We start from the raw sequence: 16,959 nt of genomic DNA, 5'->3' as shown, positions 1-16,959 counted from the left end.
GAGACCTCTCCTTGAGTTAGTGTGAGAGTGGCCTGGGGTGGCCCACCCTCTGATTATCACTCTCTCCTGGTGACTGCCCCTCCCCATGGCTTGAGCTCAGTAGGCCATCAGCCTGTAAAATAGTGATGGCCACAACAGTGTGTCTGACAAGGCAGCTACTCTCGCTGAACAGACAAAGGTGGGATTGAGTGGATTAGAGCAACACTAGAGCAACTCAAAATCAAATATTATTTGCAATGTTTGCTCTTTGCTTCAGTATTCTCTTGAGAAATCTGATTAACCATACCTTTATTTAAGAAATAAAAATTCCCATTTAGTTTAATTACACCGTAACCCGGTGTTAACCACTCGCAGCAACGTGGTTAATGACATCTGTGGCTGACACCCTCCACTCACCTCCTGGATGTTCTCCTTTGCCCGAGCATCTGATGGGTGCATTAATGAGCCCATGATCTTCACGTTGCCATGGACGACCAGCGCTTCATCGGGACGGTCCGTGTTAATACCGACTCGGCCGTGGTGGAAGACAGTGTCGGGAAGCTGACCACGCTGCCACAGGACGTCTGCGTCACTCTCAAACTGGCCAGGGTTTGAAGCCTGCGGAGAATGCGGACAAAGTAAAGCTGGGCTCTGCCGAACCGCAAAGCAGCACTCAGAATTTTTTTTTTTTAAAGCTAGCTATTTTTCTATTGGTCTGATTACATCTTTAGATTTCAGTGGCCCCCATTTAGAAAGACCAGTTGAAATTGGCTGCTTCTATAGCTCAGGTGAGTAGTGAATCATATAATTAACCATATCGACAGAAGGAGCTGGGTTTGATCCCCAGTATGTGCTTTGTCCGCTGATTTTACCTCAGGAAGTGTTTGGGATGCTACAATTAGCCTCAATTTCCCCGGCTTTGGCAGTTAAAATCAGCCTAGGACCCTGTTCCTAGTCACCAGTAAATGGCTCTTGCTGGAAAAGGCACATGCAATGGATATCAGGCGAACAAGGGGTTTGACACAGCTGTGAGGCCCCCCATGGTGGAATAGCCTACCCGTGTTCACTGTCTTGGCTCAAACATGAAATTAGGGGAGGCGCCAGAGGGCAGCCAATGTCCATGGAAACATAATCAGCACTTCCAGGAGGGGAGGAAGGATGTGATAGAACATACCAACCCTGCAACTGACAGGGTCACGGCTGGGCAGGCTGCAAGATGGACCGTATCCAGCCGGGGCCTCCCTCCCTCACCCGTCGGCATATCACTGATAAAGAGTGGGCACTCGCCCCCGGCAAGATAAAGGCCTCAGGTTTCACCCGATTTACACCCCATGCTAAATGAAATACATCGTTTCCATGGCAACAAGAGCACATTCTATTGCCTAGTTGCCAATACCCAAAACGGGCGTTTCATGTTCCGCTGCACAGGTTGCTAACAGAGTTTGAGCTCTGTGTGTGTGTGAGGGCGCACACTCAGCAGGGGGCAGGGCACGGGTTGGCATTGTTTATTTTAGACAGATCCAGGAAGAGGCTTTTGATCCTGTAACTATAGTGCTGGAAACATTTTAGAAATTGCAAGCAGCAGAGGGAAAGGAATCAGGTGGTAATTCAATCTTTAAATATAGTCAAGAGAAGGAGAACATTTAAAAAATAATTTATCATTCCAATTTATTAGAAGTCTACAACATGACAGTGGGGGAGGAGCTCTGTCCCTGGACTCTGCTCTCACGGAGCTCTGTCCCCGGGCTCTGCTCCGGCGGAGCTCTGTCCCCGGGCTCTGCTCCGGCGGAGCTCTGTCCCCGGGCTCTGCTCCGGCGGAGCTCTGTCCCCGGGCTCTGCCCCGGCGGAGCTCTGTCCCCAGGCTCTGTTCCGGTGGAGCTCTGTCCCCGGGCTCCGCTCCGGCGGAGCTCTGTCCCTGGGCTCTGCTCTCGCGGAGCTCTGTCCCCGGGCTCTGCTCCGGCGGAGCTCTGTCCCTGGGCTCTGCTCTCGCGGAGCTCTGTCCCCGGGCTCTGCTCTGGCGGATCTCTGTCCCCGGGCTCTGCTCTGGCGGAGCTCTGTCCCCAGGCTCCGCTCCGGCAGAGCTTTCATGCTCCAGGATTCAGAGGCATCAGTGAGAGGAATCACCAGATTTACATTCTCAGCCACCGACAGTGCTGCCCCCTGCCTGCAGCAAACTAATACCAGATAGTGAAAGTGTCTTACTGTAAACATTGCTGTATACATGGTGTATACCATCTCAGCAACTCCCAGACTGGTCCTGTCTACTGGTCCAGACTGGGAGGCAGGAGAGACCAGTCACATCACCTGTACACATCCATAACAGGCAACTAAACCGGGTGAGATGCTGCTTCTAGATCATTCCAAAATTCAGACAGAGCACAGGACTCTCCCCTGGAGAGTGCATTTGGTGCCACAACCATTCCCCCTTTCTGCTTTTAAAAAAGCACTGTCTTCATGAAAAAGTGTTTGGCAAACCTTTCTTTTTAATTCAGGGAAGGAGAGGCAGGCAAGGCGTGTGCCAGTTTGATATTATACACAAACAATGCAATGATGTGTTTCAATGCTGTTTGTGTCAGCTGTTTGCAGTCATGAATAAACAAAAAAAATTTGCCAAATATTATTTCCTGAATCCATTAAATCCCTTGAAGCACCTGCTGAGTTCTTTACTGGTGAGTCAAAAATTATCACAAAGTCTGGACAAGATGCCCGATATGTCACAGTTACAGGGCAGCAGTAACAGCAACTCAGGGCTGGCTCATGTTCAAAGCTGCAGGATAACACCATTCTGAAGGCATTTTGTTCAAGCTCTATATACATGTGTGTAAATTGGTTAGAAAGGGAGCTCTACAAAGATAGACAGACACACACACAAAATAGATAGATGACAACAGACAAATGGAAGATAGAAGGACAGACTGACAGATAGAAGTTTGTGTTAAGTACACCTGATACTATTATTTGCTGCGCATAATCCCCTCCCTGCTTTCATTTGCAGCAAAATGGTTACTTAAAAGTATTACCATCCCCCTCAAACCCACCCATAGCGACTGACAATTAACCCCCTCTAGTCCTATAAAACTCTATATCTGTGCTATGAAACTCTACAGAGCTACAGCTCATAAAAAGCATCTATAAATCTGCATCTTTTATGATGTGAAGCCCTCTAAAAGGATTTATGAGTGTGGGTGTAGAGCACAAGCTGGCTGCAATGATGTCACTCCTCCTAGAATACACAGGGGAGCAGAGAATGAGGACGTTTCGATCGGGATTCCTCTACTGCATATACAGAATGTTTCTTAAAAACATGTCAGGGGATCGGTTAGTGAATAAACGACTAAAAAGTATTTTTTTTTTTTAGTAGGGAGGAGTTTATCCTCGACCTCTGGCAAGGCTATGGATGTCCACCAACCTGTCGGTACTTGTACAATTTGTGATGCTACCCAGTAAACAGTCGTCTTTTGAAAAAGTAAATGGTGTTTGCTCACTACAAAAGAGGTAGTATTATGGATAGTGCAATAAACTCCCACAGTGACACCTTCAAAAAACGATGCAGATGAATATCTGATTCGGATCAGGATTGAGTATTAGAAGGATAAATAGAAAGCAAGATAGAATCAAATGCTGTGTGGAACATGGTGGTTCCTGGGCTGCTGAAACCATGGAAACGGAAAGCAGTGAGACAAGGAGGAATAATTTAGGCCGTGGGGTTAGGTGGCTATTCGGACTCTGAACTTTTGTGTGATTTAGTTTTTTGGGAGAAGGGGCAGTGAGAAATGTTTGCAGAACCTTTCCCCTGGAGACTAAATGAGTTGGGAGAGGTCACGATAGGGTAGATTATACATGGTCTAGGGAAGGAACAGTCTCAACAGGCCGAATGGGTTGTCCCCATTCTGTGCTTTGGTATGGTCTTAATGTACACACTCTGTCACTACTGCGATGTAAAAAGATGGCAGCTGAGCCTCTTATGCAATTATTTGGCTAACCTGATATTTCAGTTTAATATAGAGTAACTTCGTAAATGTTCTCCCCTTTCCCTAGTTGGATCTTCCTGCTCCACACACCATCCACAGCTGGGACAGGAATCTCACCCTTAGGCCTTTTCCAATGTCTGTCCCTAGAGATTAGGAGGAGCAAGAGCACAGCCTGAAGTGACTCTTCCTCTCTCCCTGAGGAAAAGTATTTAGATCCTATCCAACAGTTCACCACATCAGAGGTGGTTAAGGGAGTTTGGGATATGGAGGCAAAAACATGCTTTTGGCATCTCAGACTGCCATGTAACCGCAGGAACATGAGAATGATGTGTCCCCAGGAGACAGTCATATTTTTCAGAGTTCTTTCTGTCTTACCCTGCTGCCCTTCCCATGATTTCATTCCCTTAGAAGCTTGTGGCATTTATTCAAGGGACAGTTTCACCTCTGTTTGGAAACTTTCTCAAAATTGTGTCTAAAATTCTGACAGGAATGCGGAGTCATCAGGAGATTGTGTTGCTGGCTGCAAATTGCAGAGTCCTACATTGGTACCTCAGCCGAACAACATGAAAACACAGCCAATAGAACAGCAATGGGTTGTTCCATTACTTAAATTTTAATTTTTCAAAGAAACAATTTATGAAATGTTTACAATGCAGAGATGCCACTGCTTGGTAGATCAGGGGTTTAACCCACAGTTCTCCACTCGCAATACCAATTGGACTCATCCCAATTGGAGGAGAGGTAGGGCTTAATCACAAAGAAGAAGGAAGATCAGAGGAAGCATTAATATGTATCCTAGTGGCTGGTTTAGAGCAGTGATGGTGTAGGAATAAATTGACTTAGGTCAACATTGCAGAGACATCCAATTGGAGAAGAACATAAGAAAATAACTTTTAAGAAGTTCGAAATGCAGGTTGGAGGAGGTTCTCATACGTTTGAGAATATAAGGCTAGAAATGATTATGCAGCACCAAAGGGTCAACTGAGTCTTGGTTAAGCTTCCCCAGCGAGCCGGTGAACTCCGTTTACTGTTTTACTTGCCTGGCAGTGCATCCAAACAGTTGGCAGCGTTTGGTGCAATGCTGGTTTGAAATGAGGGTTGGAAATGTATTCCATGTGTAAACTGGCAGCCTTGGAAAATGGCGCAAGGTCTATTGAAGCATCAGTTATGCTGGCATTAGAGCGCTCAACAAGCCTAATGCATGGTTTCAGCACTGTCGCAGTGACAAGCCACTTCCTGTCAACAGGCCTTTTTCAATATGTGCTGCTCCACACTCACAAATTTACTGGTGCTGGAACTGCAAATAGTGCCGGCATTTATCGCAATGGCATCAGTAATTTCCAGGCTATAGTTTCACAGCTAGCCTCAAAAGTGAAACAATGACCTTCACTATAAACTTGGACTAGCGGGATGACATATATTAATTCATGTTATTCAGGTAAACAACTACAGACTGCCTTCCACTTCATCCTCAGTTTTGGTCGCGCAGTCTCCTAATTCATTCTTGCCCAGGACGTGAAAACTGTGGAACTATTTACCTCCCTCAGTGCTTCCTTCTTCGTATAATCTACAAGCTTTTAAAACGAAAGTTGGTTTTATCTAATCACTACTTCCTTATTTGCCTTACTTCCATGCTACCCTTTTCAACCTTGGTGGTGTACTGCAGTATTGGTCTTGATCCTTCACTGAGCTTTCTCAGAAAATAAAGACCTCTGCGGTCCTTGTACTAATATATTAACTATAAAGAAAGGCTTACATTTAGATAGAGCCTTATCACATCCTTCAGTAATGTCCTAACTCACATAGAAAGAATTGCATCGTGCAGTTACTGTTGTTTTGCAGGTAGACATGGCAGCCAATGTTCACACATCTAGGTCACACAAACAGCAATGAGACGATGACAAGTTCCTTTGTATTAGATTACAGTAGTAGTCTCTTGAATCTAGTTGGTTGAGACAGGAATATTGTCCAGGTTTTCCCATTGATTTCAATAGAAAATAAAATTGGCCATTGGAAAGAGTTGACAAGTGCAATGAGTGCAAACTCAACCACCCCACACACACCCACTCAGTGAGAGGAAAAAAATGTAATGACTGTACCAGCTTAGGCTGAACCCCCTTGTTGCCTGGGGTGGTCTTCATTCTCTGGGCCCCTGTGGTGAGCAACACTGTGCAGTGTGCAGCACACAAACATGATCCTGGAGGCCTCAGCCGGACTAAATTGTAGGGTACCCCCAGATCAATCTATGCACCCAAGGTGTTCAATAATTGCTCCAATGCATGAATGGACTTCACCAGTGCTCAGATCATGTCCTGGGAAATGTTCAGGTGTAATCAGCCACGGCTGCAGAGGACAGCCTTGTTGTCCCAGAAGCCAACCAGAGACTTCGCATTCAGGGTGAAAGAGTGCTGACAAAATGGTTACCTTAAAATGAAGGCTTTTTGGCAACTCCCATGGAAGCAAGTTTTCACTTGCATGATGTGGTGCTGCTGGTTACAAACGAGCTGCACATTGAGAAATTGGAACCCTTTGCTGTTAACCTAGGTAGTGGCATTAAGCAAGGGATGTCAAAGTAGTTTGCAACAGCAACAAAAAAAACATTAAAACGCGCCAGAAATACACTTTGAACCAATGCTATAAATGTTGATGCTGGGCTCTTCAAATTCTCTTCCACATTCTGCCGAGTGCCTAGCAACCCTGAGCATTCTTTATTATCTTCAGGCAAGAAGAGGGAACAGTGCAAATGAAGCAAAAATAATGACAATCCAGGCTGGAATGTCTTTCATACGGTGTCTTTTTCTTAAATTATTATTGAGAAAGCCAGATGTAAAAGCCAAGGCAAGAAGCCACCAAGGTTGCAAAGAGTGGAAGAGATGATGAGGAAAATCAGGACGTAGTGATCAAGTGACAGCAAGGTTGGGTTTTAAAAGCCTGTAGACTGTAGAGGGAAGGCCAAGAGACGTGAGGAATTCCACAATTTCAAGGTCCTGAAGGATGAGTTAGGTTTGGTGACAATGTGATGAGTCTTGATATCCAAACAGTGAGGGGGGAGGAAGAAATTGTATTCAAAGCTTAAGATCATCAAGAGTGGAAGGTCAGAGGAGCATTGATCAGATAGTATCCACACAACAGTCAAAAAAATTGCAAGAGGGAGAAGACTTTGATTATAGAGATGAGAGAAGTGACCACATAGTATCTATATTTCTTGTTGAAATGTATCAGCATTGGTCTGAAAAATATGGTTAAAATGGACCTGAATTTCTAAAGAGTTAAGTGAAAGATCTGTACTGCAGGAGAGAGCCAAGTCCCACTGCTAGAGTCAGAAAGATCTCTATTACAGTAGAGAGAAAGATCTGTACTGCAGGAGAGAGCCAAGTCCCACTGCTACCGTCTTACGCTAACTCTTTCCAAACATTTATTTAAACTCCATTTCCTTTTCCAAACACGGGGTGCTTGTTCAGGAAATGTAGATGTCGAGAGACTTCCGACACAAGTTCGAAAGTGTGGACAGGAAACCTGCACAACAGCTTTGGTCCAGTTCGGCTGACAGGAGACTGGCCTTGCTCTGTTTCCAGAGTGAAAGGGTTCCCCTCCCCCCAGCTCAGACAGCTGGTAATTATTAACAGCCATAATTTGTCTGTGAGTTTTAAAAAATGTCAAGAACACGAGAGTTTATATATTGTTTAGGGTTGTTTTTTTAAGGACTCACTTCTGGCTGCGACCATCCCATCAATCTACTTGCACTGGAGCTGATTCAAGAGACTCCACTACTGTAATGTACAGTCTGTCACTCCATTGGCAACAGTACAATATCATCTTTTCCCACTTATGAAGCTCCCTACTTGAAACGTGCATGTCTCTCCGGAATTGAAGACTCTCAGTCGCATCTTCCCTTTTTCTTCCTCATTTTCTCTTTTCCTTTCCCAACGAAAATGGGGCCGATTTTCCCATTCTTGTGCCTGGATAAACCTAGGTGCAATGCAGGAAGGAAAATCTGGCAGGGAGAATCACGTGGGCCATAAGGGAACTCACCCAATTCTACGTCCATTTAAATGAATGGACAGGAAAATCGGGCAGGCTCGATGCGTGCAATCCTTCCCACGTGATTTTCCTCCATGTACTGTGTGCCCAGGTGATCCAATGTATCCAGGCACTGGAACAGAAAAATCTTCCGCAATGACTGCTCGCTGGATATAGTCCATGGGTGCAGTTGTACTCTGGCATGTCACCCAAGTGCGGTTATTCTTACTGTGTAAGCCGAAATAGTTAGGATCAACGTGGTAATCAACCTTGGGAGGCATCACAGCTGAGCTGGTCCTGTCCTCGCTTCAGGTTCACACGTGCGCACTATCTAGCACTCCTGGCTGATTTTTCCTTTCCCTCTATTGCTGCTCCAACTCAGAGCAGCTAACTCACCACAGACCAAGGGCTTTGTGGTGTTCATGGTTCAGTGCACACTGCACAGTGCATTCACCCACACATGCTGATGGAGAGGGTAGGCAGCTGCCTGCTTCCGGATCGTGCCTGTGCTCATTATAACTGGCCACCTGAATGTACATGGGAGCAGTATGGATTCCCTCACACCCCCGATTTCCAAATCACACTCAGTGAAAGGGCTCACTGCTGTGTCTGCCCCTGCACACACATACATGAGAGAGTCAGAAGAGAGAGAAGGCAAGTCCTATAGCTCCGTGGGACAGCGTGCTAGGATAATAGAACCACACTATCAGAGCCTGCTCAGGTCTCATGTATTTTAATCCTAGGTCCCTCATGGTATAATAGCCCAATTTTACATTGGGCAACCAGTGACATGGCCCAAGAAGAAATCAGACTACTTTAGAACATATCAACTGGAGATGGACCTTTACAGCAATTTGTTACAGGGTGTGTAAGAGATTGAAGGATATGTGTAACTCTTCAAACCGCTGGTGAAAAATTGGTAAAATCCTTGATCATACAGATTCAGAGCGTGGTTTACATTTTGGTCACAGCAACGCATAGAAAAAAAGATAGGTAATCAGAGTAAAGACAGGGAGAGATATAGTTGGGAAAAGAAAGATGGGAAAGTAAAGGCAGGGAGAGAGATGCAGAGATAAACAAACAAAGAGAGAAAGCGGTGTGAGAGAGAAATACATGGAAAGAGAGATGGGGAGAGAGAAATGGGGAGAAAGAGAGAGGAATAGAACAACAGGGAAAACACAGCCAGAGACAAACAGAGAGACAGGGAAGAGAGAGAAACAGAGAAAGAGAGACAAAAAGACAGGGGAGAGAGTAAAAGAGATGGGAGAGAGGAGACATGTAGAGAGGAAGAGTGAAAGGAAAGGGAGGGGTGAGAAAGGGAGAGAAACAGGAGAGAGGAAAACAAGGGAGAATGAGACATGAGAGACAGACATATGGACACAAAAGAGGTAGAAAGAGTGAGAATATGGAGGAAAGAGATAGAGAAAGGGACAGAGAGAGAAACAAACGGGAAAGAGAGAGGCAGAGACATGGGAGAGTGAGGGAGATAGAGGATAGAGAGAAAATCATGAGAGAGACAGAGAGAAAGCAACGAGAGAGAGGAAAGAAAAATAGGAGTAAGAGAGGGATAGAGTGGGAGAGACAGGGTAGAGAGCAGAAAGAGAGACAAGGTAGAAAGCCAGTGATAGTGGTTAAAAAAGTGATGAGAGGGAGCAAGAGAGAAAGACAGGGGACAAAAAGGACAGTGAGAGAGAGAGATGAATGCATGAAGCATTCGCAACAAAATAGATGAATTAATAGCGCAGATAGAAATTAATAGGTTTGATCTAATAGCCATTACGGAGATGTGGTTGCAAAGTGGCCAAGGTTGGGAACTAAATATTCCAGGATACTTAGCTTTTAGATGAGATAGGCAAAATGGAAAAGGAGGAGGGGTAGCCCTGACAATAAAGGATGGAATAAAGACAGGAGAGAAAGGATCTTAGCTCCGAAAATCAAGAAGTAGAATCAGTTTGGGTGGAGCTAAGAAACAGCAAGGGGCAGAAAACATTGGTGGGAGTTGTTTATAGGTCCCCAAACAATAGTTGTTATGTAGGGCAGAGTATAAATCAGGAAATTAGAGGCGCATGTAACAAGGGTAATACAGTAATCATGGGGGACTTTAATCTACATATAGACTGGGCAAACCGCATTTGCAGTAATAGTGTGGAGGACGAATTCATGGAATGTATGCAAGTTAATTTTCTAGATCAGTATGTTGAGGAACCAACTAGGGAACAGGCTATTTTAGATCTAGTATTGTGCAACAAGAAAGGGTTAATTAATAACATTGTAATAATTAATTAATAGCCTTCAGGGAAGAGTGACCATTATATGATAGAATTTTATATTGAGTTTGAAAGTGATTTAGTTAAATCCGAAACTAGGGTCTTAAATCTAAACAAAGCAAATTACGTAGGTATGAGGGGTGAGTTGGCTAAGGTAGATTGGGAAACTACATTAAAAGGTGTGACAGCGGATGAGCAATGGTTAGCATTTAAAGAATTAAGACATAATTTACAACAAATATACATTTCTTTACGGCACAAAAATCTCACAGGAAAAGTGGTCCAACCGTGGCTAACAAGAGAAATTAAAGATAGTATTAGATCAAAGGAAGAGGCTTATAATGCTGCCAAAAAGAGTAGTAAGCCTGAGGATTGGGAGGATTTTAGAATTCAGCAAAGGAGAACCAAGAAATTGATAAAGAAAGGGAAAATAGAATGAGAGTAAACTAGCGAGAGACATAAAAACAGACTGTAAAAGCTTCTATAGGAATGTAAAAAGGAAAAGATTAGCAAAAGTAAATGTGGGTCCCTTACAGGCTGAGACAGGAGAAATTATAATGGGAATAAGGAAATGGCAGAGAAATTAAACAAATACTTTGCGTCTGTCTTCACGGAAGACGACACAAAAAACTTCCTGGAAATAGTAGAGAACCAAGGCTCTAGCGAGAATGAGGAACTGAAAGAAATTAGTATTAGTAAAAAAAAGTACTGGAGAAATGAATGCTACAAAGCTGGGTGGGAATGTAAGTCGTGAAGAGGATGCAAAGAGGCTTCAAGGGGATATAGACAAGCTAAGCAAGTGGGCAAGAACATGGCAAATGGAATATAATGTGGAGAAATGGGAAGTTATCCACTTTGGTAGGAAAAATAGAAAAGCAGAGTATTTTTTTTAAATGGTGAGAGATTGGGAAATGTTGGTGTTCAGAGGGACCTGGGTGGCCTTGTACATGAATCATTGAAAGTTAACATGCAGGTACAGCAAGCAATTAGGAAAGTAAATGGTATGTTGGCCTTTATTACAAGAGGATTTGAGTATAAGAGTAAAGACATCTTACTGCAATTATATAGGGCCCTGGTAAGACCACGCCTGGAGTATTGTGTACAGTTTTGGTCTCCTTACCTAAGGAAGGATATACTTGCCATAGAGGAAGTGCAACAAAGGTTCACCAGACTGGTTCCTGGGATGGGGGGGATTGTCCTACGAGGAGAGATTGAGTGGACTAGGCCTATATTCTCTGGCGTTTAGAAGAATGAGAGGTGATCTCATTGAAACCTACAAAATTCTTACAGGGCTTGACAGGGTAGATGCAGGGAGGATGTTTCCCCTGGCTGGGGAGTCTAGAACCAGGGGTCACAGTCTCAGAATAAGGGGTTGGCCATTTAGGACTGAGATGAGGAGAAATTTCTGCACTCAGAGGGTGGTGAATCTTTGGAATTCTCTACCCCAGAGGGCTGTAGAGGCTCAGTTGTTGAGTGTATTCAAGACGGAGATCGATAGATTTTTGGATATTAAGGGAATCAAGGGCTATGGGGATAGTGCAGGAAAGTGGATTTGAGGTAGAAGATCAGCCATGATCTTATTGAATGGCGGAGCAGGCTCGAGGGGCCAAATGGCCTACTCCTGCTCCTATTTCTTTTGTTCTTATGTAGACCAGGAGACAGAGATGGGGAAAGATTGGGAGTGGAGAAAGAGAAAGAGATGGGAAAGAGATAAAGAGGGAGAGAGAGAGCGAGAGAGAAAGACAAGGAGAAGGAGATGGGGTGTAACAGAGAGACACAGAAAAACCATGGTTAAGGACAGTCAAACTATTAAAACCCACTGAAGCTTTATATTTCTGCTGTTGTCCCTTTGTACAGAAAAGCCCTTGTCTGTGAGACGTACACTCCTTGTATTAGAGTAGCGAGTACTGGCTCCATCACCAATGCCATTTGTCCTGTTCTCAAGTGTTGATGCTTCTACTATGGTATGTGTGAAAGTTACCAGATTTACAGCACAGTACTAGGTGAGGTGTTAGGTTTTATCGAGTAATTATTGTACAGGAGCTGTATCAAGAAATACATGAGCCATAAGGTACCAGGAGGGAGTGAATTGTCAGATTATCCCTGGGAGATTGTACAGTAACTTTGAACAAAATGCCTTCAGTACAGTGTTAACCGATACAGTGGAGCCTGTTTATTATCATACCTCTATATTCCATTACATAGAGATTGTTCTAGAACATTAAACCATCGCTATCATATTGTCACAGAATTATTGAATGAGACATTTTTGCTTTCAGCTGCTCAGTAAGCCACCTTGGTGCAATGCTTGCTATTTTCCAATGAATCTTTTCACCCGTTCTCTGACAGGCACATAGAAATTTGCCTGTTTTTCTCACCTGTTAAGCAATATTTTTGCCCCCTCAGTTCTTAAACTTACCTCCTTCCTGTACAGCTCTCTTTAGTTACTGATAATAAAGGGCTCCACTGTACCTAGGCTCTGAAATAGTCTCCTGTGTGAGTGTTTTAAGCATTAAAATGTCTCACCTGTGCCGTGTTCTGTGAATGAAGAACAGAGGAATCAGAGACAGCTGGAGACGACACATGTGAACAGTCTCTACACACAGTCAATGATAATTCAGGGCTAGGAACTATTCATTATTACTATCCACCCATTGTCAGTAACCCCATCCACTGCTGGTAATAACAGCGCCCATCAATTATCAGTAATTTAATTACTGGTAATGATCCATTGTTAGTGATAATAGTAACAGTACATTATTACTATCTACTCATCGTTAGTAACCACGCATTGCTGGTAATAATTAATTGTTAGTAACTCTCCCATGTTAGCAATCGCCCAATGTTACTAACATTTCCAAGTATTTCCAGTTATTAACAATTTGTTGGTAGTAATTGTTCATTATTAGTAGCTATCCAATGTTAGTAACTACAGTAACCAGTAACTTAATAATGACCAATTATTAAGTATCTACAGCCTGGATTAATCCATTCTTGGAGATAACCCACAGTTTGTAATAATTCTTTGTACTAATAATCTATTTTAGTTGCCTTGATTTCCAGTTACTTTTGCATGTCCATTTTGTTTTTCAGCTGGTTTTTCACAAAGTATTTGCTCCAGTAATTGATCAGTCAGACACACGATTATATCTCATACAGTTTTTAGGTAACAAAATGTTCTGCATAAAGAATGTAATGTCTACCCGATTCTGGGGCACTGGGTAAATTCCAACAGCCTTCAATGCATTTTATTAAGAACAGTCAGCCTGCCAGAGGGAGGACGTGTGTCAATCTCATAAACTCTGCCTGTGAGCGTGGAGAGCAAAATATGTTCCATGTCTCTGTAGCATCCAATCCCATTTTGGGTCATTCCCCTCCCGCAGCCACTATAATGACTCTCAAAGAAAACACTTGGGTGGACCACCAGCACCAAACTCCAACTTCCTATGGCCTACTCTCCAGGTCCATTGAAAGGAGGGGACACCATAAGCTCAGATATGCAGAGCACAACAAACTCATCAAATACTGCTGGGCGAAGTGTATTCTATTCACACTGTATGGGAGTTAGAAAAACTCAAGGGTAGCTGGATATAATGACAGCTGATGATATAACAAAACCATGAAAGATCTGCCAATTATGAAAGCCAGACATAATTGAGTCACCGTATCTTGTGCATGATTTAAATAGTCTCGGTAACTGATGTGCAATGGTCCATAGTGCACACTGGGTAAAAACTGACAATTCACTCCTGTCCGGTGATGTATAACTCGTGAGTGACTCAGTGTTGGCTCCTTAATGGATAAAAGGCAACAATTTACTCCCATCTTATATATAGGGTCTACGTGTGCCTTGGTGTCAGCTCCTGTACATGTACAGAGCACACCAGGTAAAAAGAAACTATTCATTCTTGTCTGATACTGTATGACTTGTGTGCATCTTAGTGTCAGCTCCTGCACAATACTCTGCAGGTTGGATAAGGTGTGTACGTGTTCAGGTAGTTATATTGGAGAGCAGCACATGGTGTGTTGTTAATGAAGGAACCAGTATTGCTTTATTATAGACCTCAGATAGGTGCAGCAATTAAACACAGGAGATAATGTCCAGCATGCTCTGTGAGTCCTCGCTACAAAAGGTGTTTATCCCTCCTGCCATTGTCAGCTTCTACAGGTGAATACAAAGGGGATCCCATTTAAATGATAGGCATAATCTCCTCTGATGGCTCAGTGTAGTATAGCACCCTCACTGTGGTACTGGGTGGGACAGGCCTGGACCGTCACATGTTCTAAACCACATTGTGCTGAGTTGGCCAATCTCAGACAGGGCAGCAGCAGAGTCGGTTAGTCCAGCTGCCCTCAATGTGCCCAAGTTAGCGAGGGAAAAAGTCAGCTCCGGTTCCCATTCTCAATGGATATCCAATGACTCCTGAAAAATGCTTATATATGTGAACATCAGGACCGGAATTTTAATCTGGAGGTGGGTCGGGACCAGGGGGGTTCGAATGCGGTCGGGAAACCTGGGAGAATGGGTTTTCTGCAGGCCCTGCCAATTTAACGGAAGGGCCTGATTAGCATTTGAAAGCTGTGTTTCCCGCCCGCAGCCAGATGGAGAGGCTGGCTAGCTGGCTGTCGGTAGGCCTGCGGCACTAAGCCGTAGAGAGGAGGGACAAAGGGATCAGGGGGTTGGGGGTGGGGGTGGTTCGGGGCTGGAGGAGGATCTGGGGTGGAGGAGAGTCGGAGCCGGAGGAGGATCGGGAGGTTGGTTGGGGGCCAGAGGAGGATCAGAGCCGGAGGAGGATCATGGAGGATCGGAGGAGGATCGGGGCCGGAGGAGGATCGGGGCCGGAGGAGGATCGGGAGGTTGGTTGGGGGCCAGAGGAGGATCAGAGCCGGAGGAGGATCGGAGGAGGATCGGGGCCGGAGGAGGATCGGGGCCGGAAGAGGATCAGGAGGTTGGTTGGGGGCCAGAGGAGGATCGGAGCCAGAGGAGGATCGGGGCCGGAGGAGGATCGGGCCGGAGGAGGATCGGGAGGTTGGTTGGGGGCCAGAGGAGGATCGGAGCCTGGGGAGGATTGGGAGGTTGATTGGGGGCCGGAGGAGGATTGGGGGCCGGAGGAGGATCGGGGCCGGAGGAGGATCGGGAGGTTGGTTGGGGGCCAGAGGAGGATTGGGGCCGGAGGAGGATCGGGAGGTTGGTTGGGGGCCGGAGGAGGATCGGGAGGTTGGTTGGGGGCCAGAGGAGGATCAGGAGGTTGGTTGGGGGCCAGAGGAGGATCGGGGCCAGAGGAGGTTCGGGAGGTTGGTTGGGGGCCAGAGGAGGATCGGAGCCTGGGGAGGATCAGGGCCGGAGGAGGATCGGGAGTTTGGTTGGGGGCCGGAGGAGGATCGGGGCCAGAGGAGGATCGGGAGGTTGGTCGGGGGCCAGAGGAGGATCGGGAGGTTGGTTGGGGGCCAGAGGAGGATCGGTTGGGGGAATGTGGTTGGGGGCTGAAGGAGGATACGGGGAGGGGGGACGTTGGTCAGGGGCTGGAGGATGATCGTGAGGTTGGTTGGGGGCCAGAGGAGGATCGGGCCGGAGGAGGATCGGGTGGTTGGTTGGGGGCCAGAGGAGCATCGGTTGGGACGGGGGGGGGGGGCGGTGGTTGAGGGCTGGAGGAGGATCGGGGCCAGATTGGGGAGGCCGGGAAGGCGATCGGGGGGCATTGGAGGCCGTTTGGGGGGGGGGGAGGTCGGGTGGAGATCAGAGGCCTCATGGGGGGAATCTGGAGGCCTTGGGGGCGGGGGGAGGTCAGTGGTGGGGCGGGGGGGGGGGGAGATATCAGAAGAGTCAGGGCAGTGTCCGATCACGGGCGGTGGGTGAGGCAAAGACGCTGGATCCAGCAGGTAAGTGCAAAGGCACTTACCTCTTGGATCCAACAGTCCTCACCTCCCTTTAGCCGGTGGGTTCCCCGAGGCTCGGGAAACCCGGCCTGGGAGCAGGTTAGCTGCCAGCAACACCCCCCCTCCGCCCCGCCCGGCTCCGTTAAAACCAGAAGTGGGCGGGTTGGAGGTGGGTTGGGGTCAGGATTCAGTTTTTTAACTCTTTAAGCGCCCACCTGACCTCAACCCAACCATTTTTTGGGGTTAAAATTCTCCCACCCCCTCCCAGGTGTGGACAGGATCAGGCTTCGTTGTGATGCCTCTTGCAGTAAAATAGCCTGTAGACAATCTCTGTCTAGACTCATACAAAAATTGGCACTCAGCCGAAGCACCAGAGAGCTAGTAATACCATGGAATCAGCAGGAAGGCATACTCTGCTGGCAACATCCCATAGCTTTTTGCACATGCTCAGAGGAAGTCATATATTGCTGATGATATCCCACGAATCCCACAAATGCTAGCACAATGTAACATCCCATGCCGATATCCCTGATGTCCCATAATTTCCTGTTCTCATTAGCAGGAAGTTGTATTCTACTGGTAATATCCTACCCTATATATGCTCACATGACATTGTATGCATTAACCCACATATAGTCACAGTTCACTGAGTAACAACTCACAAAATATAGCGGGAATAAGGCATGACCAGTGAGACAGTTAGTTCCTAATGTTGTGCGCTGTCACTCAGTAAAACAATTCGGAAAACAAGGACATCGCGAAACAAAACATTTGAAAGTACAGTGACAGCTGGGGCCTAAGATCTGTGGCATCCCAGAAATCACTGAAGATAATAACAGACACAG

General features: G+C 45.9%; 1 protein-coding gene across 1 annotated transcript in view; it reads right to left on the bottom strand.

Moving 5' to 3' along the window:
- myrf (myelin regulatory factor) overlaps window positions 1-16,959 on the bottom strand; it is a 326,052-nt gene that overhangs the window by 50,214 nt on the left and 258,879 nt on the right. The window contains exons 12-15 of the mRNA XM_086008505.1: window positions 12,764-12,775; window positions 7,793-7,919; window positions 1,709-2,068; window positions 397-678 (exon numbers count right to left, since the gene is read on the bottom strand). Coding sequence (XP_085864631.1) covers window positions 397-678; window positions 1,709-2,068; window positions 7,793-7,919; window positions 12,764-12,775 — 781 coding nt within the window. The remainder of the gene's footprint in view (window positions 1-396; window positions 679-1,708; window positions 2,069-7,792; window positions 7,920-12,763; window positions 12,776-16,959) is intronic.

This window comes from Somniosus microcephalus, chromosome 15 (assembly GCF_052327205.1).
Source record: "Somniosus microcephalus isolate GS21.2 chromosome 15, FLI_Smic_1.0, whole genome shotgun sequence".
Taxonomy (NCBI): domain Eukaryota; kingdom Metazoa; phylum Chordata; class Chondrichthyes; order Squaliformes; family Somniosidae; genus Somniosus; species Somniosus microcephalus.
This window is presented reverse-complemented; position numbering and strand designations above follow the sequence as displayed.